The sequence below is a fragment of the Streptopelia decaocto genome (genome assembly GCF_964273445.1).
Source record: "Streptopelia decaocto genome assembly, chromosome: 10".
NCBI classification, from domain to species: Eukaryota; Metazoa; Chordata; class Aves; order Columbiformes; family Columbidae; genus Streptopelia; species Streptopelia decaocto.
In genome coordinates, this window is record NC_138665.1 from 2,287,680 (window position 1) to 2,308,692 (window position 21,013).

The following is a 21,013-nucleotide window of genomic DNA, read 5'->3' on the forward strand; positions in this document are numbered from 1 at the left end:
CAACCTCCCCAGACTGACATTCAGATTTGACACTAGTTTTGCTCTAAAACTTTTCCTCTAAAAATGGAAAGCAACATTGAAATTGGCTGAGACATCAGACACTAGGGTTACATATCCCTTGAAGGAAGAACCCGGTGTGTGTGATGAACATGCGCTTGCAGATGTGCCCGTTGACTGCGATGTCACTGTTCACTTGAGCAAGGAGTGAGCCTGACCGTCCAAAGGACGGTGGGCACCCAACACACCGGTAAGCGGGATACTATTATGGAGAAATAAGAACAATTTAGATTGCTTTGAAGATCTGCGCTGAGAAGTTGTTTGCTTTTCTTCAGAGTGTGAGCCTAGCTGTCCATGGTCCTCCCGTGCTCTCAAATTCCATTTCTGAACTCTGAAGCCAGAGCAGGACTTGGGTTTAATGTGCCCCGTCAAGTACTAACCCTGACCATAAGCGCTCAGCCTGCGGGCAGGGGTTATCTGACTAAATTACCAGATTCCTAAAGGCTGTCCCGAGCGTGCTGGGGGTGGAGAGTCCAGCCCAGGCCGGAGCTCTGGGTGGAAAGCAGCGGGGAGCAGCACAAGCTCTGTTATTTTCCTACAAAGCAAGCAGGGCTGGCTCCAGGCTCTGCAGGTCACTGCCGTGGGACAGAGCGGGAGAGGAGAGACCTTCCCCGCCAGCCAAGCCCACGCAGCCGCGCTGAGCTTCCCATGGGCTGCGCTGCTGCCAGCTCTTGGGGGGTGAATCACGGCCCAGGATGAGCTGGATGTTTTCCACCCAGAGGCTGCTATGGATTTTACATACACTCCATTTGCTTTTCCCCTCAGATTTGAAAGTTGACTTTTTTTGTTTTTTTTTTTTAAGCGTAGGTGTTTTTAAAGTAACATTCTGGTTCACCTTTAGAGTTGCTGTTTGGCTTGTTTGTCGTAACACGTCCTGATTAATGATTAATTGCAAAGGACATGTTCTGACTCCAGCCTGTGTCCTGGGGTGCTTGTCGCAGCAATGATGCACTAGGTGATTACTCACTCCCCTTAACCTGACAGCTGTATTTCTTTCTTTGACTGCTTAATGACCTTGAACCAGGTACGCTCGCGTTTTTGGGTAGATGTGAATGGTTCTAGGGCGTTGGGGATGCACACGTTTTTCTTTCACTTACATGACCTTCATTTTACCAAAATAAGAAAAAGGAACCGTTCCATGAACAGATGGAGCGTTATTTCTAGAGGTAGGTGAATAATGCAGAAAATTATTCATTCGAAACCCCTTCAGACAGCTCAGATGTTTGCCTTAAGATAGTGTTGCAAATCCTAATGCAAATATCTGCTCACATGAATGTTCAGTCCAGCTAGCTTGAAAATTAAGTGTGAATGTGATAGTCATCCAGGCCAGGAACAGAGCAGTGCCAGGTGACTTCATCGATCCATTAAGGAAATTAGGAATAATCACTATTTTAAGCAGTAGTTAAAGAACAGATCATTTGTAAGCAATGCATAGCCAAGTTAGACTAAAAAAGGTTGTCAAATCATAGCAGGTAAAAAATAATAACGTGAAAACCAGTCTGTTGTTGGATAATTCACCAAGGAGGAAAGGCTGCTAAAATCAGCAAACGTTTGCTGCAAATAGTTTGCTTGGCTCTTGTTTTTCCTTAATGAATCGAATCTATTAGCCAGGGAAAACATCACGTTGTCTTGAAAAACAAATCATATTTGGATGCCTCTTTCCATGCATTTGGACCCATTTTAACGTGAACACGCTAATTATGCTGTGGAGATGATATTGTTATGGCAGAAATGAAACCGAGTTTGCAGCTATAAGTACTCAGCTATGAAGCGCTGGAATAGGTATATGGGGAGAGATGCCTTTTAATTCCATCGCATTTCTCTTTAATATTTGTATCCCTTCACAAACAGCTTCAGAAGACGTTGCTGTGCTCTGGGGCGCAGAGGCAAAGGACCTGGCTTTTGGGTTTCGGCAGCCTCATAACTGCCATTTATGGCAGAAGGAGTTTGCTGTTGACCAGGTTGAAGAATCATGTCCATGGCCTAATTTGTACAGATGGTAACTGGCTTACAAATTCCCAGTCTTCCTGACATGCTTTCCGAGGCGCAGGGAACTGTGTGAGTCATATCGCTCCAGCTATGGTCTTTTTGGATGGAAATTATACTTTTAAATGTATACTGTGATTACATACAGCGGCGATGGGCTCATTTGGAGGAGCTGGAATGTAAGCCATTAAGTTGAGTGGCTGCCATTACGTACTGTGTTTGCCAACAGATAATAGACAATGATACTTCATCTGTGACAGCTTCGCCCTCTAGACTTTGAATAGAATTATCCTGGTGTGGAACCATTTTCCTCAGCACCATCCAGGTGATAATTTTGTTCTACTGGACAGCAGATGTGGGCTCTTAAGAACAGGACAGGTGGAACGGAGAGGGACGGGACTTGCACGTGTCTTTGGCAGCGTGACCTGGCGAGCAGGGAAGGGGCCGGTTACACAACGGCCGAGGTGACGCGGTTCGGCACGGCGGAGCCAGCGCACATCACGTCTCGCTCTCCGCTGCGCTTCAGCAGCGGTGTTTTGCACAAACTAAAATAGGAAGCAACATGGGAACGGTTTGACTCACTCCTGGCAGGTGCTTGGGCAAAGCTCCTGTTACCTGCTCGGGGGCTCACGTAGCTCCTGCCATGGGCTTGGGTTTTCCACCCTGTTTTAGAGGCTGAGAAGTGTAGGTCCAAGGTGCAGTACAGTTGGGAGAGAGGCTTGTGGCGTCTGCTTTGAATTACTCCGTTAAAGAGGAAGTTTTGGCTGTAGCAATTTTCCATAAAAATCTGAGAAGCCATCAGACAGTGACTTTCATTCATTCCTAACCTGAGCTGAGAAAAGCAGCTTAAAGGTGGAAGGCTGCATATCCCTCACTGATCTGGCCAATCCATGTAATAAGCTTACAGGGTCTGATGACAATCTGCAGGAGTTATGTCTGTTTAACTAGCATCAATTTATTACTTTACTGACGAGACAGCCTTTTACATCCAGGATTGCCCGTTGAGCTTGTAGGAGCAAAAACTATCATCATGCAAAGTCAATTAGATGGGGGTATCATGGCAGATACTTGGTGTGTGGCTTTAGAAACCGCGGCAGCGAAGGTACATGCGGTGACACACACCCCGCCGTGCCACCCCTCTGCCGTCCCTCGCCGAAGTAAGGAGAAAAGAAGCTGCTTTGCGTCGCTTAGTTTTAAGTGGTTTTGCCCTCTCGCGAGTTGACACGGGCGGAAGGTGAGGCGCAAATGCGCGCTGTGGTTGCTATAACAACTTGAGCTCTGCCTTGCTGGGTTTGTCGTGTTGGTGGTTTGCAGAGCCAGCTGCCCAGGCGTTCCCTTGGAGCTCGGGATGCCGCTCGCCGCTTTTTAGTCCAGGTGCCGTAATACTGAAAGACGTGAGGAAAACTGGTGGTTTTTGCCGGAATAATTCTCTTGAAGAGCATAATTTAGGAGTCAGAAGGTTTGTCTGGCCTTTCTTACTCTTGGTGCTCCTCCTGGTTTTTCCTCTTGCTGCCTGACCCAGAAGCAATGGGATTTTCACTGGATATCTCTTGGTTTGCACCGGAGCAGCTGGACAGGCTCCACTTTCCACTCCCAGGCTGGCAATCAGCCGGCAAAACTGGGACTGTCACTGTCCCTGCAAAGTCCCCAGAGCCAGGGCTGCTTTCTGGGGGCCGTGTGGTGTTTCTCCAGCCATTGCTCACTTTGCACTTGCATTTAATTAAACTTTTCTGGAAGGTCAGGATCTGCAAAACAATTTCTAGATGGCATTCCCCTCTTGGTGCTCATCTGCCAACAAGCCACCCCTTGGCTGTATTAGATGTAGCTGCAGTGACTTACACTGAGAAATCAAGAGATCGGAACAGCAAATAAGGAGCCGGAGTGGTGAGTGTAAGTGGTGTAATACACTCGTCTGGACTTTGATCCAGTCCGGGCACTGATTTGTACTGATAACAGCCACTACTTTTTAAGTTCCAAGTTCTCATGACTTCCTAAAAATCTCTCTTTTTTAATGTTATCATTTTGGCATCATACTAAATTACAAATATATGGGAATTATGCATTATTAAGTCTGTTACTGAAGATGTCTTTTAATATGTTGTGGTCTAATGTGACATAGTCCAGGCATCTGCTTCATTTTTAAAAGGTATTTTAAAATGCATCGCAGTGATTGATATCATGAAGGGGCTTTTGCCTCTTGTTCCTTGTACTTGGCCATCCAGGAATAATATTTCTGTTTTGTATTAGCAGCCCTACATTTGAATTAATTTCCTTTCATGATTTCTTGATGCTGGCCAACTGTGTCAGCTTTTATAGGACAAAGTGTCTACTTATGCTTTCATTAGTTCTGCTCCTGTCACTTTATTCATTTCAGTACGAATGCCTGATTCTAGAGGGGCGAAGTTGCTGCCCTCGGTGTTCCCAACGTGCATGTGCAGCTGCGTGTCCATGTGCCATTGTCCCGCTAGGCAGAGCTGGGACAGCTCAGCTGCGTGTCACCAGCTTTGTGGTGGCCGATGGCCGCTCTGCTGCGGGTTCCAGAGTGAAGACCCCATGTCTGAGATGAGCAGATCTCTGTGCCTTTGTGAGTAGTTATGTTGAATAGTGCGATCCACCGGGATTAATTTGTGTAGTTTGCTCCTTAGTTCCTTTTTGCTTTGGAAGCTCCCATGCGCCAGAGTAACAGGTGATGGATCTTCCTTCCCTTCAGAAGTTGCTCAGATGAACTGAGTTTGCCTACGGTCAGCGAGTCTGCTCCATGGGACACAAGTCTTTTGCTTTCCAGTTTCAGTAAGGACAGGCTTCCTGGGTAAAATAAGTCTAGATCGGGCATTCCTGACATATCCAGCCAAGTCTTGGCTCTCCATACATGGGTTTGAGGTTGTGGGTCCAGTCCCCACGGGCACAGGGATGCTCAGGACGGTCCCCATGCAGCCCAGTGCTCTGTGCTGTTCCTTCTCAGCTCAGGGCTCAGGGTTCCCCAGCAGCCTCTTGCCCCTCTCTGTACACTCCCAGAGCTTAATTTATATGTAGCTTGTAATATCCGTTTTGCTTATCTGTGTTATTCTGCACCTTGGGTAATTGAGAGATAACAGTATCAGCCTTTTCCCAAGTCCCGCAGTGGTCTGTACACAAAGCTTTGATGTTATCGGGCACAATATTTGCTGCCGCAGCATGCGGTGGAGCTGGGCTGATACTTTATTAATGCTGAAAGCATTACTTGGCAATCCTGACTGCTTCCCTCGGCCATACAGCGTACTGCAGGCTCAGGCCAGTGAGACTGAATGGGGCATAAATCAAAGCACGGCTTCGGCCATCTGATCACAGGAAGGATTGCCAATACAACTGTAGGTCTTGGAGGCAGTTACAGCCCTTATTTAGGAATGTGAAGAGTACTTTCTGAAGTCAGAAGGTTGGGATTTGCGCAGGTATTTTAGGTTTTGAACCTGAAGAGTATTTAGGCCATTTGTTTTCCACGTGAGGGGTTGCTCTGACAGCCGGTGCTGGCCCCGCGTCAGTGAGGTGCCAGGAGCTGCTCTGGCTGTGTTTGATGAAAGGTGCTTTTTTTTCCCGGAGCAGTTTAAACTTTGAGTCCCAGAACCAATCTCATCATTCATCTGAGCTAAAAGATTATGGTTAGTGGTTATTTGTAATTACTCTACATAAAAGATATGTCATCAGGCAAGGGGAGGCTTAATGTGCCCAGTACGCAAAAGGGATTGGGAAGCAATTACGGTGACATATGCACCATCAAAGTGGAGGGTTGTCGGTGCTCCAGAACCAATTAACCACCACATGGGCAGTGCTTTATTGGGGTAACTCTGTCTTGTTACTTGGGACTTTTCCTCATTGCTGCCTTGGTTTTATAGGCGCTCTCAACTCTCTGGTTACCCTACATAGCTCTGTGTTGCAGCTATTACTATTAATAGGAATGACACAGACAATAACTGTAATAAGGTGGAGAATAAGACTGATAGTATACCCTGGAGTTTACTGCCATACCCTATATGAAGCCAGGTGATTTCATGTGTGCCAGGGAATATCTTTTCAAGAAAATTTAAATCCATGTAAAATATAATAACCCAGTCTTAATGAACCTTCAAGCCTGTACTGATTCTCCACCTTTAGATACATAGGTAACGCTTCCAACCAAGTGTGACTATGGGGATATCAGAAGCGCTCTCACTCCAATCAGCCTCTTTCAGCTCAAATCCAGCCATTAGTCAAATTCATCAAAGGGCTTGAAAGCAGAAAGGGAAATTCTTTGCCTTGTGCTTAACCTTTGTGTGATTGCACCTCTTCAGAGAATAAGCAAATCAAGTGGAAATGCCCTCCCATTTGTTTTGTGAATAAGCCGCACGGCGAATCCACTATGATTTGGCATTATTCAGTTTGTATAATTTCCGACGAGAGGTTTAAAAATAAATACACAATCAAAGGGACTGTTGGGAGATGGTAGAAGAGCAGAAGTACAACATGACGGGGTGGGCTGACGTTTTCTTATACGCTTCCCTCTTGTCTGCTCTGTCAACGGAGTGAACGCGCCCTGGTCGTGCCAACCAGCGGAATGTTGGACGGGAACATGGGCTGCGGGTTCTGCTCATACCCTACACGTGGTTTTGACGGGGGAGACACGAGTGGATCTCAGCAGAGCTATAAACACCCTCCTTGGGAAATCTTTAAGATGGCGGTATTGTTGTTACAATAAATGGCCCCATGATTAACTGCCCTATCAATCTGGGTTGTAAGAGTTACTGCTCGGGAGGGAGCAATGCAATTAAAACACGAGAGGGCGAAGCAGCGTGAGGTGCCTTTCTTGTGGGAGCACGGGCAGCAAAGTGATATTCTCATTTGGCTGGGGGTTGCAGATTGATTGTGTCTCTTGTTCTGCTGGGGTTACTCCGAGCATTGATTTTTCCACTCTGAATGCCAGCTCTCTGTATACTCTTGTTTGAAGATGTTTTGGCTGCTGCCGTAATGGAAGGGCCTGTTGAATACAATGGGAAACGCTGTTGTTATTTTACAGTGCTTTTATGTTGTCTGAATCAAGGGCATGTCTGTACAGGAACAATTGGAACAAATGGCGTAGTCTCACCGTGTTTCTGCATCTCCCCTTCCCAGCCTGCTCCCTTTTCCTGCCGTCCCGCTCCTCTGGAGGAATACATACTTTATGTAATGCTGATTTGAAAGGGAACTACCCAGAGCTTTTTGACTGTTATAACTCTGTTAATGCATTAATAAAAGAGAGAAATACATCCCTGCCTTAAGGATATTCATGTTACCCAGAGGCCATGGTCCTAGAAACTTTGTAGGTACTTAGAATTTGCTATGGAGATGGTGATCTATGGTAGATTTCTTTGGGGGTTTTTTGAGAAGGTAACTCTTCCTTAAGTGAATTTTGGATTAGGGAGAAACTCTGTGCTGGAAACTCAAAGCAGAATCTCGTGAGCTAAGGACGATTATCAATGGAAGAGGTGACAGTGATTTGTGTGGCCTCAATCTGAATCACCCTCTTGAAAAGATTTCTGCTATTTTGTGCCCATTTCAGTTTCCAGGGACCAGTGAGTCCCTGATTTCTTTTTCAGGTTGGCCCACAAGTAAGTGTTGATTAATAGGGAATACTCAGCAAAATTTTGCAGCGGTGGCTGATTTCGCTAAAACGCGTTTCACACTCGGCTGCCTCACTGCGGGCGGTTGCCGACAAGGAGCAGGTGTTGGCCTCCAACTGTGCGTTGTGGCTTTGGAAGGGAGCAAAGTTGGGGAAAATGTAGCAGCTGGACCAGCGGCACAGGCTCACCTGCTCCCCAAACGCTTCTTCCGAGCTGCCCCATCTCGTCAGGCTGCAGCAAAATCCCTTTGCAATGACACAGCTGGTTCATGGCCGGTAGATTTACACCCTGGAAGAAGTTGTAAATTTGGGTTTAGAGGTCGCTTCCTGACATGGAATTGAGAAAAATATCCTAGGTGGTGATCCTGGGCTTTTTTGATCAGGATGTGCTTCAGATAAGGACCACACGATAGGGAGCGACAAGGCGTGTGGGACCTGCTGCTGCAGGAGGGTGTTTCGTGGCATTCTCCTCTCCTTTGGGCCATATGCATTTGCTCCAGACTTGCTCAAGTCATGGGGTTTGGCAGAGTGATTCCACCCTGTCGTGTAATGGGGTGTTGTTCCTGTTATTCCTTCTATTTTTATTGGAAGCTGCCCCTGTGGGATGAATGCCAATCCTTCCCCTTTGGCTGAGGCCTTGGGAAAGCGTAAGGGAAGAAGGAGACAGTTGAGATCGTTCGCCAGATGGGCATTTCTGAGCTTTCCCGACAGCAGGGAGGACAAGGTGAGCTCAGCAGAGGTTTTGCAATGATGTTGCGTGCCGTGTTCGTGGCGGTACGGCCTTTCAGCATCGCCACCGGCTCGTGCCAGGGCCAGGAGCTCTGGGCTCACAGGCGTTAGCCCTCTGAAACCCTTTCTTACTCTTTATTATTGTTGTTGTCATTTTATTTTGGCAGCACCTCTATTGTAATTCAGTATTTCCAGTGGCTATGTGCCATCCTGGAAATAACACCGGCCTAGAAGAGAAATAATCCACATGGACCATAAGTAGGAATGATTTAATTCGTTTCCGCTGACTTTACTTGCTATTGTGAAAGCATTCACCTGTTGTACAAGGGTGTTAGGAGCACCTTAAATAAGTGTCTGTAGAGTGAGGGTTTGCGACTGAGTTATTGGAGGTTTACAGAGCACTTTGGAAGTGAAAATCCCTGGAAAGGCTGCTGTGCTTCTGGTGATGCAGTGATAATACCCCACGTCCTTGTTCTTAGTGTGCGCTCCAGAAATGTGTCGGCTGTGCGTATAATTAGAGGGAGCATTGTCTTTATTCCTTTTTCTTTTCCTCATTAAGTCAATTTATTTGTGGTGCTGGGACACAGAATGGCTCCTCATCTGTCTTGCCTGGTACTTCTCTTTGGCCACAACCAGGTGTGAAGAAGGACCCATGACAAACAGTGACCATGCCAAATATCCCGGGAGTTATCTGATCTTCACCCCAGACAGCAAGTGGCTGGCAGCGTTCTGAAGCCTCCCATCAAACAGTGTAAATTATTCTCAGGTCTGTTGTTAAGAAATGCTCGTGGGCATTTCTCCTGCACTGGTGTAACATGGTGAAAGCGTCGAGGAACTTTTCTCTTTAGGCTCTTTAGTTTGAACAACTATCTGACAAGAGTAATTGATTTTCATGGGAACTAGGACTTTCGCCTGCAAGACAAGCAGCGTTCAGGGTATGTCAAAACCAAATGTACATTATCATCTATTACGTTTCTTCTAGTTGCTTCCCTCTTCTTATGAGTAGGACTCTTCCCAAATATGTATTGTAAATATACAATTCTGAGATTTTCTGAATTCTTCCAGTAGGCACGGAGAACAGAATTTTATTTACAACAACCTTCTCATACTGAGAACACATTGTGCCTGAAAGAGTGTGATTTAATATTTGACTGTTCCTATCGTGATAATTATTGTTAAGTCCAGTTCTTTGTTACCCCTTGTTAGCAATGGCCAAATTGTAGATGAGGCAAACATAAGATCTTGGAAATGTAAATGTCCGCATCACCTAATTAAACACAGAGAAATCGTAATTTCTAGGGCATGATTCACCTCACTCGAAGGCAGACAACTGAAGTGGCCGAGGTGAATCACACTCCAGATGTGTCTCCTTCTCTCCACTGATAACAAAGGAGTCCAGATGACTGAGATGCTGTGCAGTAGACATTTAAAATTATGGGAGATAAGTCCCTTTCAAGGTCTTTGGCTGAATCTGTGTGACCACAGTGCTAAGGCTCAGATTTGAAACCAAGAGACGTGAACTTTCTGAAGTGAAGTGTTGAATTATCTCAGAAAATAATACTTTATCCTGACCTTTCTCTAGTTCATCATCTCTTGGTGCCGCAGATGTCAGGTTCTGTCTCTGTAACCCTGCCCTGAGAGAGGCAGACGGCTCCACAGATGCAGCAAGATGTCTTGCAAAATAAATTAAACTGGATCTTTTAATTTGAGGCTCTGACGTTCTCTGAGTGGACCCAGCACATGCGATGGCTGGAACTCGAATGCTGCCGTCCCGCTGCCATTCTTTTTTCAGAGGCTGAACTGTGTGTGTGTTTGGTGAGGCCAGGGCTTGCTTGCAGACGTCTTGGAGTGTGGATCCATTTTTTGGGTGAACGAGATGGACCAGGGCGGGAAAGGACCAGCGAAAGCTAAAGGAGCCTTTCTTCTGTCAGCTGAATCACACAGGTTACACAGGAAGGTGTCCAGGCGGGTTTAATGCCTCCAGAGTAGCACTAGAACAGTGAAAACCAAGAACTTCCAGCCTTTATCCTTGAGTATCAAGACCTTGTAAAGCCACCTCACCTCATCCCTGCCACTGGAAGCATCTAACAGATCTTTGTGTTAACGTCAGGAAAATCCCGAGCCCACGCTGGTGCTTTCCTGGCCCTCTGCAGGTCCCCGCCAGGCCTCGCCTTGGCCAGGCCGGGCTCATCGGAGCTGGGATTTTGTGCCCGGGGCTCAGAAATGCACTTTTTGCAGAGTAGGCCAGGAGGCTCTAAAGCGCAATCCCTCTCGCGTTTGGTTTCGGTGACGTTTCTGTGGCTGTTCGGGCCCAGAACCGCCTGTGTTTGAAGTGACAGCAAGTAGCTGAAGCAGAAAAAGCAGCAACATGGCTTGTGCGTAATAGCTCTGTTCCTGGTTCATCGTCGGTGAAAAATGGACTAAAATACCCAATGGCATTAACAAAAGGAACGAGTGTCAGGCCAACCTGATTTATTTTTTGACAGGAAAACTGATTTTCTAGAAGAAGAGAACATACTTCATTTATTTAGTGAAGCTAAATGCAAGATCACAAGGAGCCCCTGGCAGGAGGTAGCCATGGGAATAAGGGGGAGATGTTACGTATTACTGCAAGATTTCTGTGACACCGTAATAAATATTTCCTGCTGTTTCACAAACCTCTGGTAAGGTCTCTTTGGGAATAGTATTTACAGTTCTGGTCATGTGTGTTCAAGAAAGATGCAGGCAAAGTATCTAGATGCCAAAAAGGGCCGGTGAAATGCTCAGGGGAAGGAAGAGCCGTCTGCTAAGCCAGGGCTGAAAGAGCAGAGCTTGCTTAAGCGGGGAAACCACAGACTGGACGAGGAGGGACAGTGGCCATAAAAAACACTAGTGAGGGTAAAGAGCTCAGGCCTGGCAGAAGAGGAGATGACTCTTAGCTGGTCTTGAGTATACTGAGTGGGTTTTCCTCATTCGTGACGTCATCGTTCCTTCCAGATCTGTCTTGGTGTTCTCTGTGGTTTGAACTGATTCATGGTCATGAAAGCACCGAGCAATCTTGATTTGGAGCGACGCAAGGTGTTGTGAGGAAGCACTGAAACGTGTCACTGAGCATTCAGCTGTTGCACTAGGATCAGAAATGAATCTTTGGCACTGTTGATTTCCAGATGCAGCTGCCGTCCGCTAAGCGAGGGCCCAGAGCTGGGGTGAGCTGGGGGTCCCGCGCCACCTGGCTTCAGCTGCCACCAGTTTGGATGTGTCCTCTGATGCCCAGCTCCTTGCAGCTCTGGATCAAAAGCCCGAATGTGAGATCAATCCACACCAATACTAGCGATGCCCTCTGTGATAAGTTCAGCACATCAACGATGCCCATTGCTTGATTCTTCAGTGAGAGCTCATTAACCCGTGGCTTTGTTTTCTGTCTGCTGCCAGGTGATCTTGTGACGTTTGTGCGTAGACAATGTGATATATGGAGAAGCCGTGTTTCTTTTACAGCTGATTTCAAATTAGATTTGACAAAATGGAAGTAGGAAGAACATTCTTTTGCTTTATCTGCTGCAGGAACAAGAGGTCTGCTGAGTAGATACATCTTGGCTTTGAGGGAGAACGGCACTAAGTGCCAAGTTAGGCTCTCTTAGATCTTGCTGCTTTATGGACAACTGTTTCTAATAATGGAAGAGCTGAAACTCCAACTAAAATTGTCACACCTAAGGTTTCTTAAAGAAAAGTCAGTTCAAGGAAAATGGTAAATCAGGTCCTTTAATCTGTTGACTGAATCGCCTGTAGGGACTTGAATGCTCTTATATGTTTATGCTGAGAACCCTGCAGCAGCGCTAGAAGGTTTACTGCAGGTTCTTACTGTGCAGGTAGTCATTAGCAAGCATTTTGGTAAGCCAAACTTACAAAAGAGCTTGTGAAGAGCTCTCTAACCGTTCCCAGTGCTTCTGCACTTACATAACAGCTGCGACGGCTTATTGTCTTTATGCTTTGTAGTGCTTGCCTAAATTGAAAGGATATCTGCGGCTGTTAAAGTCTTGCCACGTGGAAGGTCTGTAATGGCTGCAGCACTGAACTCTTCCTTTGTGAGCTGAAATTCTGATTTGGAGACGAGCCCAAGTGCATATTCAGTGCGTCTCAGACAGCAGAATTAATGAACAAGGTTCAGGATGGCTCTGACAAGCTAATAAGCATTTGGGTGAAGTCTATATTTGCTAGGGCAGTCTTACTGTTCAGTGTAGAATTCCTGCAGTGGACGAAACATAAACACAATTTATTATTCTGTTAAAAAATAGATGGCTATCATTCTGAGGAGCAGCGGGTGTCCCAGGCATAGATGGATGATTTGTCTTGTGGATGCACAAATATCAGTGTTGTGAAGGGTCCTTTCTGCAAGCATTATGCGGGGGTTTTATATATAAAAACTAGGTGGCTCACAATGAAAATGAGAATCAGTTAGGTCCAGCTCTAAGGCAACCGTGTGCTCCACGTGGAGACACGTCAGTAGGTCCTGTTGGGCACAAATGTGGCCTCAGTCCAGTCTCTGGTGGGCAGGCTCCCGGCAGCCAGCGCCGGCAGGTTCAGGTGGGCAGAGCGGGGTTAGGCCGGGCTGTGCTCCAGGCCAGGCCTGGAACAGGTCTGCAGGTGCCACAGTGCCCTTCTCTCTGCTGTGTAGCCTCAAGGTTTCAAAAGCAAGGGATGTCAGTACATCACCAGCACGGAACAAATACTGATCTCTCAGTTCTTTGCTTGGATTTGCATGGAAAGCCGTCTGAGCCTCAAACTGATCCTTTAACTGAGCAAACTTGCTCTGAAATGAAAATTCCTTTGCAGGACACCATCACTTGGTTTTGCCATTTTTGGGAACTCCCAACTATACATCACACTAACCAACTTGTACCAGAAAGCCATGTACCCTGCTAGATGTGCATGCTCTTAGACGCGGCGCGGCGGTGAGCGGGCAGGTGCTGGGCGCCCATACGCGGTGCTGGCTGGCGCGGCGCGGTCGGGAGCAAGCGGCGGGCGGTGGCGACGGTTGCAGACTGGGTGACATGATGGGAGGGTGAAATCGTTACGGATTGGAATGGAGGAGAATTGTTTTACTTTGGCTGAGCGCTTCTTTCTGTGCTGCTGCTGTGCATGTGCTTGCGCCGGGGAACCGAGCTTGTATTGACTGCTGGTTTTCTGTTTTCAAAGCTGATCAGTGGTGGTTCTATTGTAAGTGCTGAGGCAGTATGGGATCACGTCACCATGGCCAACCGGGAGTTGGCGTTTAAAGCAGGAGACGTTATCAAGGTCCTGGATGCTTCCAACAAGGACTGGTGGTGGGGTCAGATCGATGATGAAGAAGGATGGTTTCCCGCCAGCTTCGTGAGGGTGAGTGACTTTCTTCTTTTTACCACTACAATGAATCGCTGCTGATGCTGCTCAGAAGGTCCATGAACTGAACTGGTTACTGTTTGTTATCATTGATGCTTATTTCCAGCATGTCTGTTTTCTGTCTGAAAAATGGGGAGCAAAGAAGGTTTCAAAAGACACGAGCGTGGGGTTGGGTTGGCTGGGGTAGGTACTGGCTCTGCTTTTCAGGCTCTTGGGCTATAGAGTGGTCTTTGCTGTGTGTCTCAACATGTTGTAGCCTCTCTCCTTAAGCGGTTCTTTGGAAAACCAGAGCTACGAGTAGATGATTTAGTGGGGCCTAAAAGTTCACGCCGGCCATGTTTCGAAGAGCTCTCTGGTCTGCGTGTTGCACGGGGAGGTGTCAGCCCTCCCCTCTCCAAAAGCAGCGCTGTGTTTTGACTCTTCAGCAGTTTTGGATATAAAATCACTTCGCTATTTAGTCCGTGACCAGCTCTGGTTATTTTTTTTTGAGGGGACAAGGAACCATTTTGCTTGTCTGTGTTTTTCTGCTGAAGCAGGTTTTGCTGTACCCAGCCACCTCCCGTGGCAGGCTGGCCTTTCGCAAGTAAGGAGGATTTCAGCACTTTCTATGAAAGGCAAAGGACAAGAAGCAGCCCTTTTTGCTGTCATCGGCTCCTGTCGCATTATTTGGGCGCTCTCGAGCCTTCTTTGGGGAGCCAAAACCATTTGCTTTGACCTTGCTCACTTCCTTCTCCTCTCCCTGCTGCGCAGCGTCCCATAGGTGGGATCACAGATTTAATTCCTTTAGAAGCTTAGGGGCTATGGTTCAAAAAACTGAGGTTTATTTTGCTTGGTAAAATTATATGAAAGATAACACTTTCCTCTGAGCCTCGCAGGCAATTTGACAAGCTCCGTGCAGCCCCGGGAAGACTGTTCTGTCTGGACCGCACACCGCAGGCCATGCTGCGTCCCAGGGAGATGCCACCTTTGGTTCTCTGCCTGTCTTGCCCTCTTTTGAGCAACCCTGCATCATCAGCAGCCCTGTTTGATTACATCTGCGAAATAGCCATATGGATTAGGAAAACTGGGTTAAAATGTATGACCTGGTGTTTCCTAATGATGCACAATGACCACCAAAAAGGGAACCCAGACCTTTGCTCGCTTCTGCCTCCCCAGTGCACAATTTTGTCCCCTGTGGGACACACAGCGCAGGTCTTGTGTCTCTCCTAGGTCTGGGCAGCACTAAGAGCAAGAGATCAGTGACTGCAGCTGGAGCCTGGGCTGCCTCATGAAAAAGCTTATGCTGTTATTCTGGCCCAGAATAACAAGTAGTGTTTAGTATTTTGTTGAATAGGGCACAGTGAGTCTGACCCTGCAGCCAGTGGAGATAACACCAAACAACTAAACAAACGAGCCTATTTACTCTAAGGTCCAAAACCATGGATCATTCAACTTGGCTGAACTTTCCACCTCTCCCTACACTTTGCAAAGGCTGGGAGGATGAATTTGGAAGCTGGGAAAGACAAAGGAGGTGAATCAATGAATCTCAGACTGTTATACACAAATATCTGAACAACATCCTGGAGCAAACCTTGGTGCTTAGGATCGTGATGGCCTTACCAGGCACGTTTCTTGGCCATTCCTTGTATTGTCCCAACCCCACAGCTTGACATTTTTCCACCAAAATCAATCCTTCCATCCGCTCCGCAAGAGGCCGGATCAGTCATTTCGTCTGTGAGACACTTGTTCAGCACAGGCTGGGACCAAACACCCGCCCGGGGACCAAATGATGCACTCCCAACGGGGAAAGCTGCATGGTTTTGCTACCGTGGATGGTGATTAATATTTAAAAATTGAAAGGATTTGGCAACATTGGCCAGTGGGGTTCACAAGCCAGAGCTGCTGTCTCCATGCAGCCCCCTCGCTGGCCGTCCTGACTGCCTGTTCAGTTCTATTCTTGCACGCTCCCCACCACCCCTTCACTCTCTCTCTGTCTTGGTATGTTGAACCAGATGCCTGCAAGGCCTTTGGGACCTTTAGAGCAGGTGCCTCTAACCCCTCTTGTGCTTGCCCGACGGTTGGGGCGGGTTTGCGCTCCTTCAGGGCCCTGTCAAGGACCGTTTAACCCCAACGCTTTTCACTTTGCTCTTCTCTCCATTTTTTCCTTGTGTTTCTCATTCAGCTGATCACTCTTTCATAATGAGGAGGCTGGTTTTTTTTCTCTGTTGTACTTTGAGCCTTGCTTTTTTAAGACAATGCCAGAAAACTGCCTGATTTAGCCTGGGTGGTTCTTGTTTTACTTGCAAAAGAATTGCTGTCCTTTATGGTTGTTATTTCTCTTATGCAAGAAAAGGGAACAACAACATGTTGCGTAGCAGAGGATGAAAAGCAGTTGAAGTAAGGGATGACAGGCCAGCCCAGACAGATATAAAACCAAATAGGATTAATTTCAGGATATTTTAGACTGCGGATCTCTTGTAGGTACTAAGAGGGGGTGCAGCAGAAGATCGCTGCAAAGTCAGATTCCTCTAGAAGTCATGTGGATCGCTCCTGAGGCCAAAACCGGGCTGGAAACCTAGTTTGCAATGAGACGTCTGACACTTCTTGCTCTCCAGCCAGATCATATGAAAATCTTTGGCAAAGCACTTGGTACTCGCAACATCTCGTTGCAGGAAAAATCCACATTTGCAAGTGCAGAGGAAAACAGTAACCTGCTCATTCCCTCGGCCTCTTTTACACACATAGCTGTCAGCGTTGCCAACAAAAACTGCGCTTGAATTGCCTACATGTACAGCAATTGTTGTCTCCATGAACACCTGCAGTTATCCTCTTAGTAGCTGGAGACGCATCTAGAAGAAAGAAAGAGGGAGGAAAGCCACAGAGTTTTGGGAGCACAGGAGCTTTCAAGGAGAAAGTGGATGATAATGAGCTGCTTTTTAGGGAAGAGAAAAAGCATAACATAGGAGAAGTAAAATGTGGAGCTAGTAAGCAATGGTGAAGGGTTTCCTGCAGGAAGCTACTGCCCTCAGGGAGAAAGTTATGAAAACCTGTAAGTCATTAGAGAGGCAGATGAGAACTGCAGAATTAGGTTTAAGGCTGAATAATGAGTTTAGGATAGACGGAGGTATCTATTTTGTATTTTAGCCCATGTTATCTAACCGTGCTGGACAACCACAGGGTGCAACCATCGACTTTCTGATGAGCTGCACAGTGTCTTTGAATGTCTGGTCAACTTTCAGAGGTCTGATAGGGTGGGAGGTACAACTGGAAAAAAACAGTAGGAATTTTAAATGGGATTTCATAATATGATGCTACTTGTTGCTCTTCTCTGGGTTGTGGATGGCGTAGCCTTGGGCTGTCTTTACATGATGTGGTACCAATGAGTTTTTGCATATCGGCACAGCCAGTATCCACATCCACTTAGAAAAAGAGGCTTAGTGTTTGTAGGGAGGAATTTACGGCACAGAATAATACTCCAGTACTGCAAATGGGTCAGCTGTTGTACCTTAAGGTCTCCTTTTGAAAATACAGTAAGTCTCAAAATGAAGTTTTGATTGCAGAGCCCAATATCAAGTCTCCAAAGTGGCCCAGGTAAGAGTCAGACACTCCAAACACCGCAGATCAAATAGCATCGTGTTTGGGCTCTGACATATTTCCACTGAAAAAGAAGTAAAAAAAATGAAAGCTTATGGATGTTTAGTGCTGTGAAATCTTTCCGTAGAGACACAGCAGAATGTGCCTGTCCTGGGCAGAGAACGGGATTTATTTTGTTATAAAGCAATCCTGAATCTCTTTGGATACCAAGAGTTAGACTGAGTTCACAGAATACATTTCTTCCCACCTCAACAGCAGTGACCCTTCCTTGTATTTACTAAACTAAGCTAAAGAGCAAATCTGGGGTTGAGGAGGAGTTTTTATTACAACTGTTGAGTTGTTGTACAGAAATGAAGGGTAATGGTCCTCCGGAGCTTTGAGCAGAGATGGTGTATAAATTCTTTGTGGTCTGTAGCGCTTACATAGGAGAAAACGCAGGGGTGGATCCGTGCAGCAGCGCTCTCATCACTGCCTAGATTTCCCCAAGTGTTGTAATTTTAGATTCATCTTCCTGCTGAAAAGCTGCCTTTGACCCACTTTATTTTCTGCTGCAAAAAGAGAAGTGCCACATAAATCGGTGTAAGCTTTTAAGACACTGTTTAATAGGAGACTCTAAGCCCGAGTCCTGTCTTAGTGCCTAGCAACTCACGCGCTTTATTGAGTAGGTGGGTTTAACTTTTATCGGTAGGGATTGTGACTGTGCTCTGTGGCGCAGACGTAGACCCAGCCACCTCCTGCTGCCCCTCCTGCTTTTTAATTCGCATTTAAAAGCTCATTGTACGTGCAGGGATCTGGATACAACAGCGAGTCGCTCACCTGCGCCTCCAGCCGCCGCAGCCGGGGCATCTGCATTTGCGCAGCGCCGGTCGCAGCGGCACCGAGGTGAGATTTGCCAGGGAAAAGGGGATGGCGCTGAAGTAGCAGTCACCTGTTGGACAAACAAGGCGATACGTGCTGCAGTGCCTGCTGCAGTCGGTGCCTTGGAAAGGAGATTTTATTCTCCCGTGGCAAATCCTGCATAAAAATAGCTTCTGGTAGAGGTATCGCACACAGCGCGAGCAGCGCTTCACAGCGACAGGATGCGCTGCAGACAAATTGTGGGTTGCTAGTTTTTTTTAAGTCAAGCAGCGTTTTAGCAACTAAAGGCTGCCTGTGCTAATTGCAGCTGCCGTTAATGTGACAACTCGTGCCACTCAGCTCAGCATCCCTCAGCTCCCCAAAGGTTCAAATGGCAGCACTCGGGCCCTTCCCCGCACAGGCTGGCTTGCAGCTGCAAACGCAGCGGTGCTTTGAATTGCCGTTTTTTGAATCGGGCAAACCAGGCGCAAATCTGTGCAGCCCTGTCCTCTGCCAACCTGGCTGTGGAGAAAGATCCTGCCCCTGAATGATGCGGTGCATTCCTTGGGGTTGTTGAGTTTTAGGAAGTGGGGATGGCTGAGCCCTAACTCTCAGTATTTAACATATATAATGTGTGTGTATATATATATATGTATATAAGGCATATAATGTAGCACATCCACTTTATAGCAGTGGCCATGCAACTTTTGCTCCACGGAGAAGCTCAGCCCATGGAGTCAGTGCATTCAGACTGCAGGAAGCAGAGGGAGGAAGCACAGTGCAAGTTCTTTGGAGCTGTCTTTGTTCACCTTTCATGCCTACAGAGTCTGAGGCTGTCCCTATAGAGTATGCTGTTTTCTCCTTTTCCAGAAATGAGTGAAGGGTATTTCTCACCTTGGGTAAAGGGAACTTGTGAAGCTGGGAATGGAGAGTTTTAGAGGGGAAGGAAGAGCTGGAAGTGGGTTTGCTGAAGCCGGGGAGTTTCAGTAAGGAAACAGAAGGTATCAAAGAGCCTGTGAAACGGAGGAGAAGTGAAGGATGGTGAGGCTGGAGCCACATTACAGAGAGAAAAATTCAGGCTGTGGGAGAAAACAGTGGTAAGGGGACAGCCAGCATCCCTGTGCCCCTTGCCAGGTCCTCACCTCCTCTCCAAAGGCACGAAGGGAGAAACATCTGCTCCTGGGCATTGGGAGAGCCCAGGACAGGCTGTGCCTCCTGCCGAGGGCACAGAGAGGCTGTGCCCATCGCTGGGGTGACACGCAGACACTGATGTTGTTTCACTTACGCAAAGCTCTGCACCGTGAGCCCTACTTGATTGCAAATAAGCAAGTGATCTTTTTAATCCAGCATAGAGTCCAACAGAGCGTGCATATTACACAGCACGTGTCGCTGAAAACAAGGGCATGGCAGGAGGTGACCAGCAGCTTAAGGAGAAGGGAGGGGGACAAACCCGGAGCAGGGGTTTTGTTATAAAGTCACTGGTGAACAGAGGTTCAGTTTTCCGGAAGGATCTGCCCGTCTCGTTAATCTGCCACGTTATTTAATTGTGAGCTAGAATCCAGGGTGACACAATATCTGCTAGTTCTGTCCTTGTGAATATCCAGTGGAAGGAGATTAATAATCCAGATGGCTGGTAAAATGTTTGTTTTATCACGCTTTCTGATTATTATGAGGCTATCAGCCCTCAGTGCCTATTCAAGTAAAATGTCCTCTATATACAGTGTATGCATTCAGCAGTCTAAATATATAATAATTACAGGTCGGCTAATGTTGGAACGGCGCCATTTGAGTATAGCTGCAAATTGATACACCACATTTCTACAGATTTTATATAAATCACATATAATATTAACTAGCACAATTAAATGATCCGCTCTCTCTGGCTCCCAGAACTGGATCCTTAGGCAAAAGGGGCTCTTTTATTTGACTATTTCACTTTTATCTGCCTCTGCAAATGATTGTGTTACGCAGGAGCTGGTCATGACTTCCTCATTAGGGTTGAATTTTGAAGTAGGACTGTGAGCCTCATGATAAGCCTGTTCTTCTCCACGTGTAGGGTGGCCTTTCAGTATGAAACACCACTTAGCACTAGCGTTATGCAACTTGATTTTTTTCTCTCTGTAGTTTTTCTTGGTTTCTTCTAATTAATCCTTAATACAAAGCATTTGAAGTGGTTCTCAGGGCACACTTCATTGTTCAGCATGCTGGACCTTTGCGACGGCGTAGGGGAGACCCACACAGTGCCATATTATTTCAGTCCCCTTGCTTTTTTGCATTGCAGAGGTGTTTGAAAAGCCATTGAAGGCCGATTTATTGTTGTAGGGTTGTTGATGATTGCTGGGCAGCTGTTATTATTTATTCTTAAAAAACAAAAGTGGCACTGGGTTCAGTAATTCAGGCTGGTGTCCCAAAGCTGCCGCGGAACTGAGGTCCAGCTCTGCAGGAGCTTCACGGGGGTGGCAGCCACCCATCCTGAGCAGGGAAAACCAGGTGAAACAGGCAGAAAACTAGAATTTCCAAGGTTCTTTTATTAAAAAAGAGAGGTGCATTTGTGTCCAGTGTACGTTGGAAAAGCTGGGGAAGAGAGAGCCCTTTTTCCGTTAGCGGTATCTCAGCTGTTACCTGCAGCGATGGAGGTCAAGCATTCCAGGCAGGAGAGTGTTTTGGGGAGAGTCACATGTGTCTAAAACATAGCGAACACTGTACTTACAGGTGACTGCGAACTGGGCTAAAGCAGGAAGCTTTGCGGCATTGTCTAAATCAACTAAATGTGACATTTATGAAGTTAGGGGGAAAACACAGTGTCACCCCCAGTTTTGCTGTGCTACCTGACTGTCGCCTGCAGTGCCGCCAGTGCCGTTGGAGCGA

The 21,013-nt window shown here is 46.9% G+C and overlaps 1 protein-coding gene across 3 annotated transcripts in view; it reads left to right on the forward strand.

Moving 5' to 3' along the window:
• ARHGEF9 (Cdc42 guanine nucleotide exchange factor 9) overlaps positions 1–21,013 on the forward strand; it is a 215,886-nt gene that overhangs the window by 134,596 nt on the left and 60,277 nt on the right. For all 3 annotated transcript variants that reach the window (XM_082062149.1, XM_082062151.1, XM_082062150.1), the window contains one exon: positions 13,553–13,732. In XM_082062149.1, coding sequence (XP_081918275.1) covers positions 13,553–13,732 — 180 coding nt within the window. The remainder of the gene's footprint in view (positions 1–13,552; positions 13,733–21,013) is intronic.